This window comes from Ambystoma mexicanum, chromosome 9 (genome assembly GCF_040938575.1).
Source record: "Ambystoma mexicanum isolate Mex_15411 chromosome 9, UKY_AmexF1_1, whole genome shotgun sequence".
Lineage (NCBI taxonomy): Eukaryota > Metazoa > Chordata > Amphibia > Caudata > Ambystomatidae > Ambystoma > Ambystoma mexicanum.
The window spans coordinates 1254010146-1254032202 of NC_090931.1; the positions used below are offsets into that span (position 1 = coordinate 1254010146).

Genomic DNA, 22057 nt, shown 5'->3' on the forward strand with positions numbered 1-22057 from the left:
CATTTTAGCACTTTTGTCCCAACCTGTCATTTAAGTAGGACACCACACATTGGATAAAGGAAATGGAAGATGTCTTGTTTGATAACAACAAAAATATTTGGTAGCTCTAGATTATGAATAATGTATCATTGTATACCAAGATACAGAGGTACCTAAAAGGGCAACTCAGGAGGCAGCTAGGAGCCATTTATTAACCCTCCACGAAGTTGCAAGTCCAGTTGATTTTGTGATGGGTGCATATACGTTGTACTCACACAGAAAATGTTTCATTCCTGGGGACGTTTCTCCATCAAGTACAGGGCAGAGACATTAGAGCTACACTTTTGATGTAACTAGCCTTTTCGAGTAAGTCAATACAGGTGAAACCACATCACAAAATCAGACAAAGACAAAGAAGCACAATACTATGCTATGACAGTACAGTCGCCATCCACAACACATGCACACTAATCTCCCTTTGACCAATTTCTTAGTCTTAAAAAGGAATAGTATCCAAAAAAAATTATGAAATGAAAGCAAATATTCAGATCAAGAAAACCCAGACCCAGGGGATACCATGTCAAATTGCTTTGAGCAATCGATGAACAGACCTATAATAATAATAATAATAATAATAATAATAATAATAATAATAATAATAAATAATAAGGTTAACACTTCTGTACCTGCATAAACAAACATATTTATAATTTTCCAGATAAGTGGATATTTATTAAATGCTAGTACCATCACTAATTATACCAACAAGAATCTAATCAGGAAAATTTGAAAAATTCTCATTGCTGAAAACAATACATTCAAACCACTGCTTCGTGCTTAAAGGGGCATGGTGAAAATCTGAGATGGAGCAATGAGAATAAGCATGAAAGATTTTGCCATTAAAAAAAAATCAGTATGGTTACAATTACAAATGAGTTGATTTGTGAAGAGCAAGCGCCCATGTCTCTTATGGCAGATGCATAACGTACAAAGAAAAGCAAAAAGGCACAGAAGTAGAGTTTAAATTACAAAGACTCAGAAACCTTCAAAGCATGCCAACTGCAATAGTCAAATGGTCATATGAAGGATCATTTCGGCCTATCTCTCTGCTCCCTTTCTTCATGAAATTTTTGGAATCTCTTGTTTGCCCTCTGCTCACATCTTTTTTGGAACATTCTTCTTTTTCCAACTCGTTCCGGTCCAGGTTTCGGCTGGGTCGAGGGACGTTAAGTGTTTTGGTTTCAGTGTATGACGATCTCCGCCTGCTGGCTGATGGAGGTGGAACAGGTTCCCTTATTTTGTTAGACCTATTGGCTGCATTTGATAAAGTGGACCACCATGTACTACTGGATCGTTTAGCAGTGGCAGGCCTTTCTGGTCAGGTTTTGGCCTGGTTCACCTCCTTCTTAGCCAATCATACTCAGACACTGATATTTGTTTCTTTCTTTTCAGCCACTGCGGTCTGATCAGCCTTGTCCCTGGTCCTTTTTAACATCTATATTCAGCCCTTGATTCTGCTCATCCGCTCTTTCAGCTTCAGGTGTTACTCCTATGCTGATGAAACGCAAATCATCGCCTGGTTGGATTCTACCCAACCATGCATCACGTATCAGCTTAGGAGTTGCTGGTTGGCCATGAGTAAGTGAATGGGCAGTAACTGGCTGAAGGTTAATGGGGACAAGATTGAGGTCCTAGTGGTGTATCCCCCACACTGCCCGCATGCGATTGTCCCCACGTCTGCCCTGACCTGGTCTCCGGCCTTTTGACCTATGGAACTTGGGCCATGTCCCTCTCCGGTTTCAGAGGTATAGAACTTGGGTGATTTTTTCTGCCTCTTTGTCGATGAATGGCCAAGTTGGGGCCATTTGTAAAACCAGATTTTTCCAACTTCGAGTCCTTGGTAGGGTTCTCCCATTCTCCCCTGTCCGACTGAGGTCCCTAGTGACTGATTCTTTGGTCCTCAGTTGGCTGGATTATTGCAACTCCCTTTTCCTGGCCTGACATCTGTATCTCTTCCATCGTTTGCAGCTCCTTCAAGACTATGATTCACTTATCTGTACTGGCACCCCATATGCTGCCCATATCTCTACTATTCTCTGATCACTGCACTGGCTCCCGGTTCTTCAATGGGTCCTATTTAAATCACTGGTGATAGTCCATCGGGCATTCTATGGCTCCGGGCCTGAATATCTCCAGGACAAATTTTGTCCCTACGTGCATTCTCATGGACTGCGTTCTAAGGGCCCCTGTCTCCTTGTGATTCCTTGCTATAAGTTTGAACGGGTGGGGGCCACTCTTTTTCTGTGGCGGCCAACAAATTGTGGAACTCTTTGCTGGCTCCACTTAGGGCCACAAAAAATCTTCTTGCTGTTCGCCAGCTGCTAAAAACCTATCTGTTCTAATATTTCTTCTGGTATGTCAGCTGGTTCTTCAATCTTCCCGGTTTACCTTAGTGCCAAGATGCTTCGGTGTGCATGCGCTTTACAAAAACAATTAACATAAATAATGTAGGGTATTTTGTGGAGATTTGGGGCCTGACGGTATTTTATTACCGCCGAGAAATAACTTAGCAATAATCACTCTTTGTATTCAGATTTGGCCATGTGCAACAATAATACAATGGACATGCATTATTTCAGCACCCAGACCTGCATATTTGGTATACGTGGTTGGTGGTATTTTGGTGAGCATAATTCCCTTGTTTTATTTGTGGCCCCAATGTCCAGAATCCCTTATCTTCGCTTAGATTTTTCGTGTGATCACTAGAGAGACCTCAGACCTGCATTCTAGGGAAACCACAATTTCCAGGGATAGTGTTGGTGCGCCACCATGGGCAAACTCACTGACTTATTTACGACAGAGAGCTATATGTGGTAGTCTTGTGGTAATTTCCACTACCTTATATACGGTAGGGAGCTATGTTCAGAGAGTCTCTCTTCCCGTTGGCTCATGTACCTCCAACAAGTTATACTACAGTCATTCACAATTATTCATACTGATTCTGACATACACACATCTGTCTTAAAATGACCATTGCACTGTTTAAAAATCTCCCCACATCATTGGCATTGTAATGGTAAATAGAAAATAAACCACCCGTCTGTTTTCAAATATTTTCTGTATTATAAAATTTACATTTAGGCATGATCTCATTTTTTACAGCAATAAAAGGGAACAATCAAAGCATTTTCAATGACACACTGCAATTATAGTGGCGGAGAACAGAACTTAAATTGCAACATTAGCACTTGATAAAGACACGCACGGGACTTTCATTTTTCTAAACTGACTGCATACTTTCGTGCACACACACAGCTCCCCCAGTTAGGTAATTACCTTATCTGTTCAGATTCTTCTCTCTGTGAATGTGGCTCTCTTGGCGTAACTCCAATAAAAAGGAACGCTTGCCTTCTCAAGCCGGGGTCATTGCCTGGAATTCTCAGCTTTTTCAGATAGGACTGCCTCTGCCAGTGGAAAGGTAATTCTTTCAGCTTTCCCCAGTCTCGACTGCAGCAGGACACCCCCACAGCCAGGTCTTCTCCCCAGTAGTGCAGAAAGATGTCTGCCTGTCTTTTTCCCTGCTACTGCCCACTAAAACTTTCCTCTCAGCCCTCTTTATGACGTGTTCCAATGAAATCCATCATCTCTCATCCTCCTACTTTTCAACAATAGCTTCGCTTATACATTTGCAATTGTTGCAAATCTGACTTCCTCCTTCCTGCCGTTACTGTGCACAACAACACGGATAATCAGGCAGAGAAGAGAAAAATCTGCACACTCATTTAAATGGTTTTCAAAGTATGCCTAATTCTGCAGTAGAGAACACATTTTATTAGTGGGTTATATTAAAATAAGGTTTTATTAGTCAGGTTAATTGTTAATATGTTAGCTGTTAATTTTCAAATGTGTCTCTAGCAATATAGGCATTTCAGGTGAAAAATAGTGTGCATTTTTAAATGAACACGTGTGCTTTTAACTGTAAAAATAGCTTTGCATCTTATATATTAAAATCGTTTTTTTGACTGAATAGCCTGTCTTTCCTTGTTAATCTGCTAACCCATATAGCAATGCACCGCACCCTTGTGGTGGTGCTGCAAAAAAAAAAATGCTACTTGTGCAGTAGTACTGTACTCTGTGCTGTAACATGCCAAATATCCTTACATATACCCTCCTTTTGTTTTTTAGAACTTGGCTATAATCCAAGCCAATCTCTAAAAACAACTTGTTCTTTCTTTTTCTCTTAAAATGCATGTGTATTGGGATATCTTTCTCTTCCTGACGTAGTCAGTAAAATCAGTAACATTTTCATTTTTACTGATAGCACAATCAACCATCCACCCATGATTAGCACCAAGATAGCCAAACCCACTATTGAGCGTTCCCCCCAGGTTCCCCAATTAAATCTTTCCACTTCTATTATGCCCAGATTACTAATTGTAATATTGTTTTTTCGCAAATTCATTTTCATAACATGTCTTTCTTTGTGATTCAATAAATATTCCACATCTGGATCTATTGGAAAAGTATCCCTTTGAAAAAAATCGATATTTTCCACTTGGCTTTCCCAAACATCATTTGTTACATGGAACAATGTTAATCCCCCAATTGACACAATTGCATCCTTTGGAACCTGTAAATAAAAAACATTATATTTTACCTGTTTAACCACGTATGTTCCATGGTTTAAATGTACTACCGTCATGTTCTTTAAACAGGTACTGACCAACCATTTACCTCTGACCATCTTAGCCTGTGCCATTTCTTCACTCCCCATATTACTAATAATCACTTCACATCCCTCTGATATACTTGGGTCAGATTTCAATCCACAAATAGCATCTGTGGCATCAGGAACAAACGGTTTACCTGGACACATATAATTTTGTTCTTTAAATGTTACACATGTTTCCAGGTTTGGTATTAAATAAACTTCAGGTTCCCATGACTGAAATGCCACCACTTCTGGAGTCTTAATCTTAATGAATTTGTCCTCTTGCCAAAATCCCACGTTGTGTACCCACTTCGTTTGATAAATAAGTTCAGGGGCTACAAATGGGATGCATAGCAAAAATCCGATCTCTAGTCTTTCCAAGTCCACATATAACGGCATTGCATTCCCCATTTCGAATGCAATTCTTATCTGTATAAGGTCAATTTCCCTCCTGGTCAATCTTTCTATCATTTGCCGAATGATATCCTGCGAAACAAAATACAAGGGAATATGTCCTTGAATCAATTGTGAAACTGCAGTTTGAACTTCTCTCATATAATTCGTTAATAGTCTATCAACAGGACTCATTATGTTCAATATTTCATTTAAAGTTCTGTCATGCTTAAGTATTATTTTAGTCGCCCGTTGCATCACATCCGCTTGTTCATTTAGAATGATTGCAGTTTCATTTATGAATCTTACTTGTTCATCCAGTCCCCCTCTAATTCCATCTAATGTCTTTTGTATTATTTCTAGGTCAATACTCAGTTGTTGTGCTTTAGTACTCAGTGTTCCTACCGAAATAGAATTGGCTGTTGATATTGTAGTACCTATTATTGCCCCAATTATAGACATTACCATTGATATCGCGAGCATCACCGCACCTCTCTTTCCTCTCTTCTTCTTAATGTCTGCTGAATTCACGAATGTTTTTTCCAATTGCATTAATATATCTCTTATTGACTGCTTAGCGTCCTCTTTTCTTATTTCCAGCCACTCTTTAGTCTGTTCAATCTTAATTCCGGTATTGTTCAAATGTTTTTCAATCAAAATCTCAGGATCCAATGGTATGTAGATATTTTGGAAAATCATCCTTCTATCACTCATGATGAATCCTGGTGCTTCTTCTACCGCGATACCAGATGCTGGTCCAGGTTCAATGACAACCTGTGCTTCTGAATTCTTGAAGATCCCTCCAAATATCACTATTGTTAAACATGTCATCGGTATCATCTTCAATGCTGATCGCTTTGTAGCCTTGGTCTTCACCCCTCTTTGGGGCTTTCCCGGAATCCGTCCTCGCGGTCTCCAGTACTCCATCGTCTCCCGTGGCCTCTGATCCCGGAACCTCCGACCAAATAATGTTAATTGTCTAAATCAAAATAGAAAATAAACAGATTAAGTACATAGCACAATACTAATTTCCACCTTTTTGCCAAAAATAAAACATGCTTGGTAAAAATACTTCTTTTTTTTTTTTTTTTTTTTTCTGAAATTAAACACAAGTTAAAAGAAAACAAACACATATAAAACAGCATTCAATATTTAATACACTTTCTCTCTGTACACCAACCACGAGCTTCCGTTATATGTGCATTTATTTATTTATTTATTTATTTATTTATATTATATATTTATTTATTTATTTATTTATATTATATATTTATTTATATTACAGTGTTTATGTGCCATCATAACAATCAACTTTTTTTTTTTTTTTTTTTTTTAACTTCTTTGTCACTGCCTCCTGATTACACCCATTTATTTTCTCAAGGGACTCTATCCGTTTCCACATGCTCAAGCTGCCTGATCTCATGTCTGGGATGGCATGGTTTGATTTGATTTACATGGACAAACTGCTCTATTGCTGTTTCACCTTCATTTTTCAAAATTTTATACACTACAGGAGAGACTTTATCTATAATTCGGAATGGCCCCTGCCAGGCTGCCAGAAATTTAGAATTTTTCTGTTTACTTTTCCCAAAATGAAACTTGTACACCTGATCCCCTACATTGTATTCCTTTACTGATGTCTTTTTGTCATAATATGACTTAGCACTGTCAGCAGCTCTTTCCAGATTTCTCTGCACAAAAGCAAATGCATGTTGCAAATGCCTCCTCATTTCATCAATATATTCATGAACTGTGGATGCACTCACTAGAGTTTGCTCATGTGTTCTGTATAGTAGGTGTTGTGGTAACACCATTTTCCTACCTGTTAAGACCTCATGGGGGCTAACACCTGTTGCTTTGGCAGGAGTCGACCTGATTGCCATCAAAACCAATGGTAAACGCAAATCCCAGCTGGAACCTGCTTCTGCCACAAATTTCTTTAAAATGTCCACAACAGACCTATTGCTTCTTTCAACTGTACCTGAAGACGCCGCCCGATATGCGATATGTAGTTTCCTTTTCACACCTAGTATTTGCCATACCTTACTCATTAGAGTACTTGTGAAATGACTTCCTCTGTCTGACTCAATTCTTTGTGGCAACCCAAACCTTGAGAACACATGGTTCACCAGCAATGTGGCTGCTGTTTGCGCACTACAATCTGGTGCGGGAATGCACTCAATCCATTTTGACATCAAACATACCACACTCAAAATATAGCGGTGTCCCCTGCTCGACCTTTTTAAAGGACCTACATAGTCTATTTGCAAATCTGACCATGGGAGAGTTAGGCCTCTTTTCATCAATGGTGCTCTATGCATTGGTGAAGCAGGTTTAAATTGGGCGCATACTAGACATCCTCTAGTATATAATTCCACATCTTGGGACATATGTGGCCAGTAAGCATAATCTTTTAGTATTTCTAATGTCTTTTGTGAACCTCTATGGCCTGCAGTTATGGCATCATGTGCATGGTGTAGCATTAGTCCTCTGAATGAAAGGGGTACTACCCACTGTATTTGCCCTGTTATGGACTCTCTAATCATGAGTCCATCCTGTAATCTAATTCGTGTTTTGTTCTTTAATAACACCCTCAACTCTTCTTTTCCCATACAATCATTTTCTGTTAAAGGATTTTGTTCAGGATCCATCAAATGATTATAATAGATTCCCAAAATTTGATCATTCTTTTGTGCCTCAATCAAATCTTGGTCTGGCGTGTCATGACTCCACTGCACCACCGGTTGATCTACCTCCTTTGGTGCTTTAGACCGTGTGACTGCATCAATTTGTATTTCACCCATTAAATAATCAATAGGTAGCAATTCTCCCATCACAGCCCCAATCTTAGCCAGATGGTCTGCCTTATCATTTCCCTCCTTATCCTCTCCTGGTGTTTTTAAATGCCCACGAATTTTTCTCCAGTATATTGTTAAATTATTTTCTGACACCAATTTGTCTATGGCTTGTATCATTTTTCCATGTTTAAGTGGCTTTTTGTTGTATGTAACCATGCCTCTTGCTTTCCAACCAGGCAAATACTCCACAAAGCTATTCCGTGCATAGTCAGAATCAGTCACCAGGACAATTTCACTGAACTTTTTATCAACTGCAGTAGCAATTGCTTTATAGATGGCTGCCAATTCCGCCACCTGACTGCTCCTATCTCCAATCCTCATCCCTATACTAGGAACGCCTTCACATTTCAACCAGACATTTCCTATTCCTGCCACTAATTGTTTATTACTGTCATTTTCAATGTGAAAAGCACAACCATCCACGTATACAGTTGGCAAATCCTTGCATGTTTTTTCATCAAAAGCTTTGTGTGGTGATTGTTCAAATTCCTGTAAACTAGCTTCCACATCCATTTCATTTGTTATTTGTTCAGCTGCACAGTCATGTAAGTCAGCTAACCCTTGAGCAATTGGGCTCTTTTTATTTTGTCCATATCTTACTTCTACGGGAAAACCTTGTAATGCCAGCGTCCATGAAGTGATTCTGGATTGCGCTAGATTGCCTGATCTAATTCTTTTACTTTCTAAAAATTGCAAAGGTTGATGATTTGTTTCAATAATCACCTTTTCTCCCTGAACAATGGGGCGAAAATGTTGTAGCGCCCACACAGTGGTTAATAGGGCCTTCTCACATTCATTAAATTTCATTTCAACTTGGGAAAATGCCTTACTTGCATATGCAATGGTTTTGTGATTCAAATCGTGTTTTTGTGATAACACTGCTGACATACAATGTTCAGAAAAGCCTATTTCTATAAAGAAATCCCTATCCTTTATGGGGTATGCTAAACATGGTGCCTTTACAAGACATTCCTTCAATCTAGCCACTGCATCAGATTGCTCTCTTTCCCATCTCCAGGGAGTATTTAGTTTGAGCAGTTTAGTCAATGGTTGAGTGATTTCTGCATAATTCTCAATGAACTTTCTGTTATAGCCTGTCATCCCTAATAAACTTTTTACTCCTTTCACATTTTTAGGATCTTTTAATCTTTGTATGGCCTCTATTTTCTTCCTTTGTGGATTTAGCCCATGTTCAGTCACTTCATGCCCTAGAAAGTTCACTTTTTTCTTGCACCATTGTGCTTTTTGCAAAGATACTTTGGCGCCTGCTTTCTGCAATTGGCCAAGCACATGTCTTATTTCATCAAAATGGCTTTTAAGGTTTTCATTTTTTATCAAGACATCATCCACATAAACTATTGTCCCTCTTTCCGCTGCATCCGGCATGGCCTTTCTCAAAAATATGCCAAATTCACTCCCACTATTGATGTACCCGAACGGAGCTCTAAGCCAGGCATATTGAGTCCTGTCAAATGTAAAGGAAAATAGGTGTTGTATCTCCTCTGCCAATGGCACACACCAATATCCAGATGTGAGATCTAACGTGGTAAATACATTTGAACCATGTATCTGAGCTAGGCCCTGATCAATGAATGGTAGTGGCCATCTAGATACTGGTACTCTTTTATTTAACTCTCTTAAGTCTGCACACAGCCGCCATTGACCATTTGGCTTTAACACACCTAAAATAGGCGTATTGGATGTGCTATGAATGGGCCTAATTATTCCCCGTGATTCCAAATTTTTAATAATCTCTGCCAATGATTCTAAACATGCCAGCGGTAGTCTATACTGTCGTACAAACACTGGATTTCTGCTACAACCTTCTGGTAGTGTGGCCACATGTAAATCAGTTAAACCACAATCATAAGCATCTTTTGCAAATACATCCTTGAACTCCATAAATATTTCCCTCAGAGTGCGTCGATCCTCATCGCTGTTACATGCATCCGCTAAGGAGATCTGCTCTTCTACCATTCTGGAAAATTCTGGAAACTCTTCTGGTAAAGGAATCTCAGCGCTTTCCTCTAACTGTGTGGCTGTGTCTTTTTGTAGAGCTGCCACTTTCAAATATTTTGGCATATCAGCTTCCACTTCAATGGGCTGATTTCCTGTTTCATTTTCATTTAAATTAAATATTATGCAATCCTCTTGATGGCAGCACACTGTCTCATTTGAATCATAAGGATACACAGAATGAATTTTAAACATTCCTTTGGGCTGAGAGTCCAGGTGTTCTGGCAACTCGCCCTTGGCATCTACATATTTTTCAGGAATATTCCCAATCACCATGTTATTTAAATCTGCCGTATAATGTGATTTTTGTATGGCCATTCCTAATGGGGAGTTTTCCTCTAAATGAATATCCTGACAACCTTTATTATTCACCATGATTTTTACAGATCCCTCACCAATGTCTACCAATGGAATGTATTCATAATCCAGGCCTTGCTGTTTTATGGATTCATTCAGGCATACAAATGCATCAGAGCCTTTCATCTGCTGTCCATTTTTGCATTTCAGTGTTATTGCAAACTGTTTTGTAAATGCAGGAATAATAGTATTTTTCCTCATCTGTAATTCGACTGCATAAGGAACTAGTTGTGCACAATGATAAGCCCTTCTTTTGTCTTCAAATTCAGGCGCCGGCCCACCTAGGCGCGACCATATTTTTTGATTAAGGAAATCTAACACCATACACATTCTGTGCATGATGTCATTGCCCATGTAAAATTCATTTTGTGCTCCACTCACTATCCATACATTATGGTAAATTGCTTTCTGCCCAATGCTAATTTTAAGCATGCATCTGCCTGTAATTCGGTTTTCAAAGTTTGGACTGTCCAACCCAGAAACATATTGGTTTTTAATCCTAAATTTCGGGATTTCTTCCCTCTCCATAATTTTTTGCAACAATTTCTCATTAATGAAACTCCTTTCATGTTCAAGCGCTAAAGTGGCTTTTATTGTTTTAAGATACTCATTTATACCAGCGTGAACCCATGGTTGCTCATCTTCCATGTGTATCTCTGCCAGAGTGGTAATGTGTTTTTCTGAATCTGTTTTAGGAACAATATTCTGTTTGCATGTATTCTCTTTTAAATAGAAACGTAATGTGTGTTCGTCTATGGCAGTCTGCCAATCTTTCCTTGGGTCCAAGTATATTTGTACAGGTAGTTTTTCATTGTCGCTCTGATCTTTGTCTTGACACCTTAATATAACAGTGACACTAGGTATGCAGCTATTCTGTAGATATACCTCCACAGCATCCTTTGTTTTGGCAACGGTGTGACATTCTTTTATATTGCTGTTTTGTGATTTTAGTTTCTTAGGCCTCAATGGTTTTTTGGTTAAGGACCACAGCACTCCATTCACCCCATCTATGAGAGGAGACAATCTTTTCAGGCAATCTGTCCCCATCAGAAATGGAATTTCACAAATAGATGTGATCAATACCTCTTGTTTCATTCTGTGCTTTCCTATTTTTATGTCAACCTCAGTTACACCTATGATGGGCACCTCCTCCCCATTAAAGTTATGCACTGGGCCTTGATTTGCCTTCACTGTGATCTGACTCTGTGGAGGCCTCCCTTCATTGATACTCTTTACCAGCTCCTTGGACATAATTGTGGCCTGTGCGCCAGTGTCAATCATAGCAAAGGTGTGGCATTTTTCTTCTACAGTGATGGGTGCATAATATCTGTCCTCAACTTCCTCTAATACACATAAGAAATGTGAATTCTTACTGATTTCAGGGCTCACCTTTCTCAGGCCTTTTTCACTTTTGGCTAAGCACATTGGTAAATGAAAAGACATTTTTCCCTCCTTTTTACCCATTTCTGTGCGAGATATTTTATTCATTTCTCCATGTTCAGAGGTTTTTTGGAGTGTGGCCACCGTTCGCCCATCCATCTGGGTAACATCAGAGACCACATTACAACCTTCCAACTGAACATGTGTCACAACATCATTCAGCAATTTGTCATTTTTTAATTCTGTGCATTTGTGATCATTTAGTGTAATACCAGCCCTTTCAGCCTCTTCAAAAATATGTGGCTCAAAGAATTTTTCAGGTGATTGACTTGTACCCTCCTTGTGAGTATTTCCTTTTTCTGTCTGTGTTTGGTAATTGTTTTGCTTGCCCAGGGAAGGAGCTATGGCATCCCCATTTACTCCCTGTTCACTGGTATTCCCCATGCATGAGTCATTTTTCTTAAATCTGTCCCTTTGTTCTTTTGGAATTCCTAATGTTTCTTTTTCATTTGTGCAAATCTTTACTGTTTTATTTAGCTCTAAGTTAAACCGTACCTCTTTTTTAGAAGTATTTGCACTTTCTGTCACAATTTCATTTACTGGTACTTTCATTTTTAATCCATTAGTCATCTCAGAGTCGTTATGCAAAGTTATATCAGAGCAATCTGTCATTTTGGCACTGCAGTTATCATGAGTACTTAGTCACTTTTCGGAAGCCCCCCGGTCATTGCTATGGCCATCAGCCCCCTCTTTGGAAGGTTGTTTTTGCGCTGTATAGAGCTTTCCTATTTGCTCAGCTAACATTTTCACTTGGGCCTCAAGGCATTGGAACCTTTCCACCTCTCTAGGATCCTCTTTCTGTGGCCTAGGTCGATATTGGTTGTTTTCCCCCTGATTGGATCTATTCTGATACCTCTCAGGTGATTGATACCGGTTGGGATGGTTTCTGAATTCTTGATTCATTTGTGGAGGGGAGCGGTTTGCACCCATCCTTTGATTATAGTCCCCTGGTGGGGAATCATTGTACTGGCGTGGACTGTAGTTCACGTTTTGCCTCATGTCCTGTCTCTCAGATTGTGGGTACTGGCCCCTATATTGATTTCCATTATCAGTAAATCGATCCACATATCGGGGCCTATCCTGATTACCATATATCATGGTGCTGGGATCAAATCTGCTCTGTGTCCCCAATGACTGGTAGGGACCATCATTTCTTTGATCTTGATTTTGTCTCTGGTTATTGTTCATACCTGCCATATCAGACCGGTATCTTACCCGGGGTCTATCTCCTAAATATCTAGGGCTGATGTAGCTCTCTCTATTACTAGGATCATGTGATTGGAACATTGGTACAGGCAATGGCGATCTTTGTTGATTACCCCTTTGTTCAGGTGTCACATTATTTTTACCTTGGCTTTGAGCAGACTCAAGGGACATTTTGGCTGACCTGATTTCCATTACTGTGGCTGAGGGTTCTTTAGATTTAGGCCTAGTATCTTTCATTTTATCACTTTCTCTACCCTGACAATAGAGTACCTCATATAGCTTGGTGCTTTGATGTACAATCCATTCAAGGGACTTGTCACGGTCAAATTCACGGACCAATTGGGATATGATGTCTTTCTGTAGCCCATAGAAGTATGCGGTTTTAAACTCATTGGAATTTGAGTCAAAAGATACATCAAAGCGAGAGAATGCTCTTTTTAAGTCTTGTAAAAATTGGCGAGGTGATGTATTAGGTCCAGCAGTAATAGTGTACGCAACTTTCTTTGCCTCTTGCAATGACTGAAAAGGAGAAAAATGACGCCTAATTTCTTTTTCAAACTCCAGCCATGTCATATTCTGCTGTTCATTTAATCCCCTTATGATGCTGGCCGTCGGGGCATCTAAAGTTAAATGAAAATATTGTCTGTACTGTTCCTTAGGTATCTGGAGCGCTTTAAAAATGTCATGCACCGCTTCTAAGTGATCCTCAATGCAGCATTCACCTCCCTTTTTAAATGGTTTGATCAGGGCTTTAATGGATTTCATTATTTTTATGGGGCTACTTGTTGCAATGCATGGAATTGCACTATTTTGTGATTCAATCCTGTTTTCAGGTGTATGAGATTGGTGGCTGCCCCCAATGGGAGTATCAAATCCCCCAAGGGCGCTGCAACCAAGTTCAGTCACCGGCCCAGTCACTGGGGCACTAGCTCTTTGGGCAGAGCTAGAATTCACCTCCACTCCATTGAATGTGGTACCCTGCCGCCTCTCCTGTGACCTGGGAATGCACATTTGCTGTTCTAAGTCCTTACACTTTTTAAGGAGTCTGTTGGCTTCATCATGCAAATAATTATTTTCATCACTCATTTTATTAATTGCCTCCTGCATGTCACACATTTGAATTTGGCATTCATTGAACTCTTTATTTCTTTTGTCTCTTTCTTGAATCATTTTAATCATTTCTTGTTCTACACTCTGGAGATCACCTTCTTTTTCACAATGTTCTTTTTGTAAAATCTGCATTTCTGAAACGACCTCATCTTTATCCTGCCTAATGTGATCCACTAAGGCTTTTAAGTGTGTCAATTCTTGCTCACTATCTTCAAATTGTTTCTTGCTTTTGGATAACTGAGTATCAAAGTCTCTGCATTTTAATTGCATGTCTTTTTGGCATACATCCAATTCTGCTCTCAACATTTCCTGATTTTTACTTGCCCCATCTATTTCAGTCTTTAACCTGTTAATTAGCTGAGTATCATTCTCTTGCATTCGCAGTGACTTGTTTAAAATAAACCATATTTTGCCGCATAGACGTATTAAACAGTCTTTCTCTGCACTTTTATCGGCTGCATTCAATAATCTCGTAAGGCAGACCTGAATTATGCTGCCTTCTGCAAAAATATTGTCTAGTTTTTCTTTCTGCACCTCACCCTGAATGCGGTTACTCCATTCTAAGGTACTGTTCGAAGACCAATTCCCATGTGCAAATAACTTTGCCTCTAAATATTGCACTAGATCTGAGAATGTGGTTTCCCTTTGTGACATTCTGAAATTCGTTTTTAGTGGCACACTGCTATTATAAAATGGGTTCCCTTTAATGTGCAAATGGCAGTGTGAGACACGCTTGCCACGCCCAGTAGGTACTCTATGATCACTTTCCCGGCCTGCAACGCACCATAAATATGTAGGGTATTTTGTGGAGATTTGGGGCCTGACGGTATTTTATTACCGCCGAGAAATAACTTAGCAATAATCACTCTTTGTATTCAGATTTGGCCATGTGCAACAATAATACAATGGACATGCATTATTTCAGCACCCAGACCTGCATATTTGGTATACGTGGTTGGTGGTATTTTGGTGAGCATAATTCCCTTGTTTTATTTGTGGCCCCAATGTCCAGAATCCCTTATCTTCGCTTAGATTTTTCGTGTGATCACTAGAGAGACCTCAGACCTGCATTCTAGGGAAACCACAATTTCCAGGGATAGTGTTGGTGCGCCACCATGGGCAAACTCACTGACTTATTTACGACAGAGAGCTATATGTGGTAGTCTTGTGGTAATTTCCACTACCTTATATACGGTAGGGAGCTATGTTCAGAGAGTCTCTCTTCCCGTTGGCTCATGTACCTCCAACAAGTTATACTACAGTCATTCACAATTATTCATACTGATTCTGACATACACACATCTGTCTTAAAATGACCATTGCACTGTTTAAAAATCTCCCCACATCATTGGCATTGTAATGGTAAATAGAAAATAAACCACCCGTCTGTTTTCAAATATTTTCTGTATTATAAAATTTACATTTAGGCATGATCTCATTTTTTACAGCAATAAAAGGGAACAATCAAAGCATTTTCAATGACACACTGCAATTATAGTGGCGGAGAACAGAACTTAAATTGCAACATTAGCACTTGATAAAGACACGCACGGGACTTTCATTTTTCTAAACTGACTGCATACTTTCGTGCACACACACAGCTCCCCCAGTTAGGTAATTACCTTATCTGTTCAGATTCTTCTCTCTGTGAATGTGGCTCTCTTGGCGTAACTCCAATAAAAAGGAACGCTTGCCTTCTCAAGCCGGGGTCATTGCCTGGAATTCTCAGCTTTTTCAGATAGGACTGCCTCTGCCAGTGGAAAGGTAATTCTTTCAGCTTTCCCCAGTCTCGACTGCAGCAGGACACCCCCACAGCCAGGTCTTCTCCCCAGTAGTGCAGAAAGATGTCTGCCTGTCTTTTTCCCTGCTACTGCCCACTAAAACTTTCCTCTCAGCCCTCTTTATGACGTGTTCCAATGAAATCCATCATCTCTCATCCTCCTACTTTTCAACAATAGCTTCGCTTATACATTTGCAATTGTTGCAAATCTGACTTCCTCCTTCCTGCCGTTACTGTGCACAACAACACGGATAATCAGGCAGAGAAGAGAAAAATCTGCACACTCATTTAAATGGTTTTCAAAGTATGCCTAATTCTGCAGTAGAGAACACATTTTATTAGTGGGTTATATTAAAATAAGGTTTTATTAGTCAGGTTAATTGTTAATATGTTAGCTGTTAATTTTCAAATGTGTCTCTAGCAATATAGGCATTTCAGGTGAAAAATAGTGTGCATTTTTAAATGAACACGTGTGCTTTTAACTGTAAAAATAGCTTTGCATCTTATATATTAAAATCGTTTTTTTGACTGAATAGCCTGTCTTTCCTTGTTAATCTGCTAACCCATATAGCAATGCACCGCACCCTTGTGGTGGTGCTGCAAAAAAAAAAATGCTACTTGTGCAGTAGTACTGTACTCTGTGCTGTAACATGCCAAATATCCTTACAATAACATATGTGTATATGTATTGATAAGACTGAATGAACAGTGAAATAATTAATTAAATTCATGAGCTGTATTAACAAAAAGGTACTGACTGGCCCAACAGGACAACATTTTGTGCAGGAAGGACCCTTAGCAGATGATGACTTTAAATAGATAATTCTACAAAATGGACCAATATGCTGATTGCAAATAAAAAAGTATTATCATAAAAGTTGATAATTATGATGAATACTGGCTAGCAATGGCTGAATAATTCTATTGAATTGAATAACATACTATAACAAAAGAAAGCCTACAGTTAATAAAGAGGTAGACACATTCATTTAGCAACGGAAAAGTGTTAATAGACATATTCACTGGATGCACAAATTGGTCAAGTGATCAATGAACCCGAGGAAATCTATTTTTTGGGGAAACGTAAATATGGATGTATTTACCAAGGTAAACCTCATTAATTTGCATGTCACGCATAGAGTCGTAAAAATGAGTGGAGATAAATTTGGGGAAGATTAAAATAAGCAATACCATTGGCCAATTTAAGCATATGTATGTTTGACTCTTGTGTGTCAGAATGCCTTGCTGACAACTACACAGGGTCAAGTAAGCAATCAACATACCACTGATGGCTTTGGAATCACGAACAACCTCCACACTGGAGCGCTATTTCTATGAGGCAAGTCATACAAGAACACTGGCAGGTTTGATTAACTACCTTGCAAAGCTGATTCCCATACCTTTATTTAGTGAGGATTAATTATTTTTTGGAAGGTATATATATTATGAAGAGTACGAGTAAAATATATTGACCAATAGTTCCGTTTTCGTTCTCTGTAACACTGTAAAGGACTGCAGAAAGAAAGTCTGATGTAGCCCATGAAACAGAACACTTTAATAGGGGTACTCTGAGTGTAAGACAGTGAGGAGAGTCTCATTTTTTTAAAACACTGTTTATTATTTTCAACAACGAAGAACAACAAAAAGAAAACAGTGGTTCAGCGATCCACCCCATTACAATCGTTACACATCATAATTTCACCCATGTACATATTCATTAAAAAAAGAAAAACAATTTACCATACAATCACACCCCATAACCCCACTATCAACTTTGTATTCCCCTCATATCAAACATAAGTAAGATCCCATCAAACATGTACCCATCAATCCTTCCATTGTTCTGCACTGCGTATCACTCAGGTTATCCCTTCCTCTGATCTGATCTCATGAGCTTGTGGAATAAGGTATTGTTTATACGGGTCCCAGATGTCTTTGGGTCTAGCACAGGGATTCATCACTCTCCCATACAATGTCCATTGTGGTACAATAGAGAATATCCACTTTCCACCATTCTAATGTGGAACATGCTCTTCCCCATGCCATCACCACCATCTGCTTTGCCAGAAGTAATAGCAGCCCTGCCATCCTCCTCACATGACCAGTAATTAGCTTATTGTAGCCTAATAAGGCTAACACCAGCGTGGAATTCACTTGCTCCCCTATACTGTCTCTCCTAGTGTCTGGAAAAACTTCTCCCAGAACCGAAATACAGGAGAGCAACTCTACGACAGGTGGAGAAAGTGCGCTAGTGAGGTCGCACATCTAACACACTCATCTGGGATCTCGGGGAAGAACCTGTGTAAAACAATGGGTGTGTAATGGAACTGGCGTAGGTATTTAAAATGTATCAACTTAAATCTGCTGTTAACAGTCATTCTCCTGGTTTGGGCACAAAAATACTGCCATGCCTGATTGGCAATAGCAGAACCCAGGCTTACCTCCCATTTCATTTGGGATGGCACCACCCATCCTATTTTGCCCTCCAAAATGTTCAATCCTGCTTTTGTCTGCCTTCTCTATCACTTCATCATGTATAGGGGCCACCATGTCGATCCCGGAAATGGCAGAAACAAACTCTTCTGGGAGACCTGCTCCCGGAAACAAAAAAAACAACTCCAAATATGTAACATGCCACCTCTCCTTAAACGCCTCCACCGAAAGGAACTGCCACTCTGGAAACAAATCCCGAAAATAGGAGATATCCAGATTCCTCATACAATGTATGAATCCAAACCTGCTAGTCAATGGTAACCCTGGGATGTGAATGACTGGCAATTCGGGAGAATAAAGCTCCTCCCCTTCCCTTTCCCTTCAAAGCAAACCCAGGCCTTGCAGGTCAATAACAGTATGTTTGTTTGGATTAGATGATTTACCAGCGGCTGTCAGTATATTTGCAGCCGAAAAGTATCCAAGAAAGTGTTGGATACTCCCGTCCCCTGCAGACGTTAGTGCTGAATAAATCATCTAAAATTTGGTAAACAATTTTACAATTTTTGAAACGAATAATTAATGTATACAATAGTTTCTCTATAAAGTAACAATGATTAGATACAACCATAATTCAATGGGTTAAGATTTCTTTATATTTGATGTTATCGATACAACACGTATTTGGGAATCAAAATCCCTTTATCAGGTGCAATTTCAAAGGTGGACAATATAATATGACAATCTATCAGAATTTGCATATAAACATGTTTTTTTTTAATTATACAGAAGAAAACCTGTATCAGCTTGTACTATTAAACAGAAGTACATCCATTGTTTAGTGCACTGAGTGTCAGATCAATTGTGTATCGTGCTAAGCAAAGGTGTGCCTAGTACATATACTTTTTGTGAAAAATGGTGATAATATTTCCAGGATAATCTGTTAGTTAAGAATACCCATATTCATGATGATATTAGCAGCTTTGAATATATAGGTGAATGTTAATATCACCTGATCCCAGAGTTAAAATTAAGTGACCGAATCGAAGAGGAACTGAAAGAGATGAAAATGAAAGTAGCTTAAATTAATGTAAAAATTGTCAAGTGAAAGGTTGGTCACGAGAGGATGACGTTTCCTGTCAAGAAACAAATATCTGAAAGAGATCCATAGTTATCATCAATCCTAGGAGATAAGTGGTGTTGGGACAATATGTATGAATATATGGTGAGTAGACCAACATTTTAAAAAAATTACCTCGATTTGTACATGGACCACTGTACCATGTTAATTGTAATAAAATGCCTGTCGGCCTGGAATAAAATCAGTAGAGAATGTAATTTTGGTAATCCTTTGTGCGCTAAAGGATAAAGAGTGGCATCTAGCTGATCAAGGATGATCGCAACAAGATAAACTTTGTACCCGCTTCGGATTCGATGTGTAACAGAGAAGTGGGCCCACGCGTACAAATATAGCGTCGGCAACTGAACGCATCTATAAACTTGCCGTGCTAACAGCTTCAGATACCAAAGAAGGACTAGTGCAATGGGAATAAAAAAAACAAAAGTACGAAAAGATGATGTTTGAAGGCATGACAAAAAATGGGAAATGATGAACATCAGAGTTCTGGAAGAATCAGCATTGTATAAATTAGAATAGAAGCAGGCGGGCATAGAAAATGTCCACCATCTTGTGAAAATAAACAGTAAGGGTCAAGGGAAATGTAGTTTAGATCAAGTCTCAGTGTTCTTAAAATAGGAAAACTGGATGAAAAACATAGGATGGGAGACAAACCCAGCATCATGTAGCAAATATTACATGTGAAAGGAGAAACTGCTAACATGAAGCAATAAGAGTGCAACTATTTATCAGTGTGCAAATGATTAAAGAATACCCATAGATAGATTAATACCTATATTATACCTATTTCATAGAATGTTTGCTAAAACCTCAGCTTTAACAGATGATGTTACAATGCAAAGACCTCATTAACTATATGAGAGCAACATCAGTACTAGCAGTTAAATTCATGTGGTTACAGTGCAGGAAGAACATACTCCTGTGGATGTAGTTGGACAACATCATTACATATTTCCGATACATTCAATTTGTGGTCACATTAGAAAAGAAAAATCTCACAGTGCTCCATAAATACATCTTTGTAGAAGACGGTAGTTCTCTATAAAATAAAAAAGAAATATATTCCACACAGTTGTTTTATACGAGTTGTAATTGAAAGCAAACCATAAATAAATATGATGTATCATGCAGCCTATTTCCACAATGGCTCAGAGAATTTGATCAGTGGACCTGTTACCAGTTTATAGGAAACAATGAAAGTTGAACTCCTCATTCATTCCTATTGGGTGTACTGTGTCTAAAAGTAGAATCCAATACATCTCTCGTTGCAATAGATTTTTTTTTTTATTTGTCCCCTCCTCTAGCAGATGTGTTTATTATCTCGAAGATGACAATTCTGATTTAGGCTAGGTTATGCCTACATTCCTTAAAGTGCTTGGCCACAGGTGATTTTGAATTTTGAGTGCGGCTGTTAGATTTGTGTTCAAGCCACCTTCCTCTTGCTGACCTGCCTGCTTGGCCCACATATTGAAGGCCGCATGGACATTTTATTGCACACTTTTATTGCACACACCACTCCAGTGTGGTTGCAAGTCACGAAGTCTCTTAATGCAATTTTCTGTCCTGTATGGAGATGTTGGATGTTGTTACATTTGATGATATTACTGCAGTTACTGCAGCTCAAACATGGGAATGTGTCTTTCTTTCTTGTGGAGAGAGTTCTTTGTGTCTCCCGCCATGTTTTTCCTCCTCTCACTAGTCTGTCTCTAAAATGTCTTCCTCTACTGTAAGCCATCATTGGTGGTCTTGGGAACAAATTCTGGAGAAATGGATATGATTTAGATATTTATAATTGCTGCATATTATCCTACACAGATGAATATTTTGCCTTGAAAATTCAGATATCTAAAGAAGTTGAAACCATTTGTCTTTGTGTCGGATGAAGAAATGTCTTTCTATCGATAGTGTCTGCCTTTTGATTCGCCAATTCTAAAATCTCAGAGAGAAATCCTCTAGATTTGAACTGTTCTTTTTGGCTTGAGTTTTCCTTTATAATGATTCCGTATTGGTGATTTCTCTCTTTATAGGTAGAAATTGGCTGTATGGAAGGTTTTTGCATCATCTGTCTGGGATGAAAGCTTCCATAGTGTAAGACATTGTTAACATCAGTGGGCTTATAATATATGGCGGTTTCACCCCTCCCCACCACACATTCCCACAATACTGAATATGCCATTACTGAACCCACATTTTCAGTGAAAAAAAGTGTTTAATTACCTGTGTAATCCCTGTTTGGAACACTGCATCAGACAAACCATCACTTCTATACACCCAAGGTGGCCTTCCACCTATCCGTCATTGCACTTCTAACACCAGTACCATCGTCGGGTGGTCAGATAGTGTACGCACCAAAATGGTAACCTCTGCCACCCATCCTGTGATCTTAACCGAGATCATAAAATAATCCAATCAGGTCACCGACTGGTGAACCATGGAACTGAATGTATAACCTCTCTCACCACTGAGTCTAGTCCTCCAAATGTCAGTCAATTCTCATGCCCAACATAACTCCTTCAGCTTAGATGCCGATTTCAGAGGAGACCTGTTGACCCACCCCCAGTTCTGGCCAACTCCGGCTCCAACACTGCATTGAATTCTCCCACCCACACTATCGCTCCTGCGGGATACTTATCAAGTAT

The 22057-nt window shown here is 39.2% G+C and overlaps 1 protein-coding gene across 1 annotated transcript; it reads right to left on the reverse strand.

Moving 5' to 3' along the window:
• Positions 1 to 3082: 3082 nt before the first annotated feature.
• LOC138489036 (uncharacterized) lies at positions 3083 to 15923 on the reverse strand. Its single transcript, XM_069616588.1, has 2 exons — positions 15693 to 15923; positions 3083 to 6062 (listed from the first exon to the last, which is right to left on the reverse strand). The coding sequence occupies exon 2, from the start codon at positions 6008 to 6010 to the stop codon at positions 4220 to 4222; it is 1791 nt and encodes a 596-aa protein (XP_069472689.1). The 5' UTR covers positions 6011 to 6062; positions 15693 to 15923; the 3' UTR covers positions 3083 to 4219.
• Positions 15924 to 22057: the final 6134 nt, after the last annotated feature.

What these genes read in the sequence shown, in the direction of transcription:
- LOC138489036 (XM_069616588.1), bottom strand. Translation starts at nt 6,010, where the DNA reads ATGGAGTACTGGAGACCGCGAGGACGGATTCCGGGAAAGCCCCAAAGA.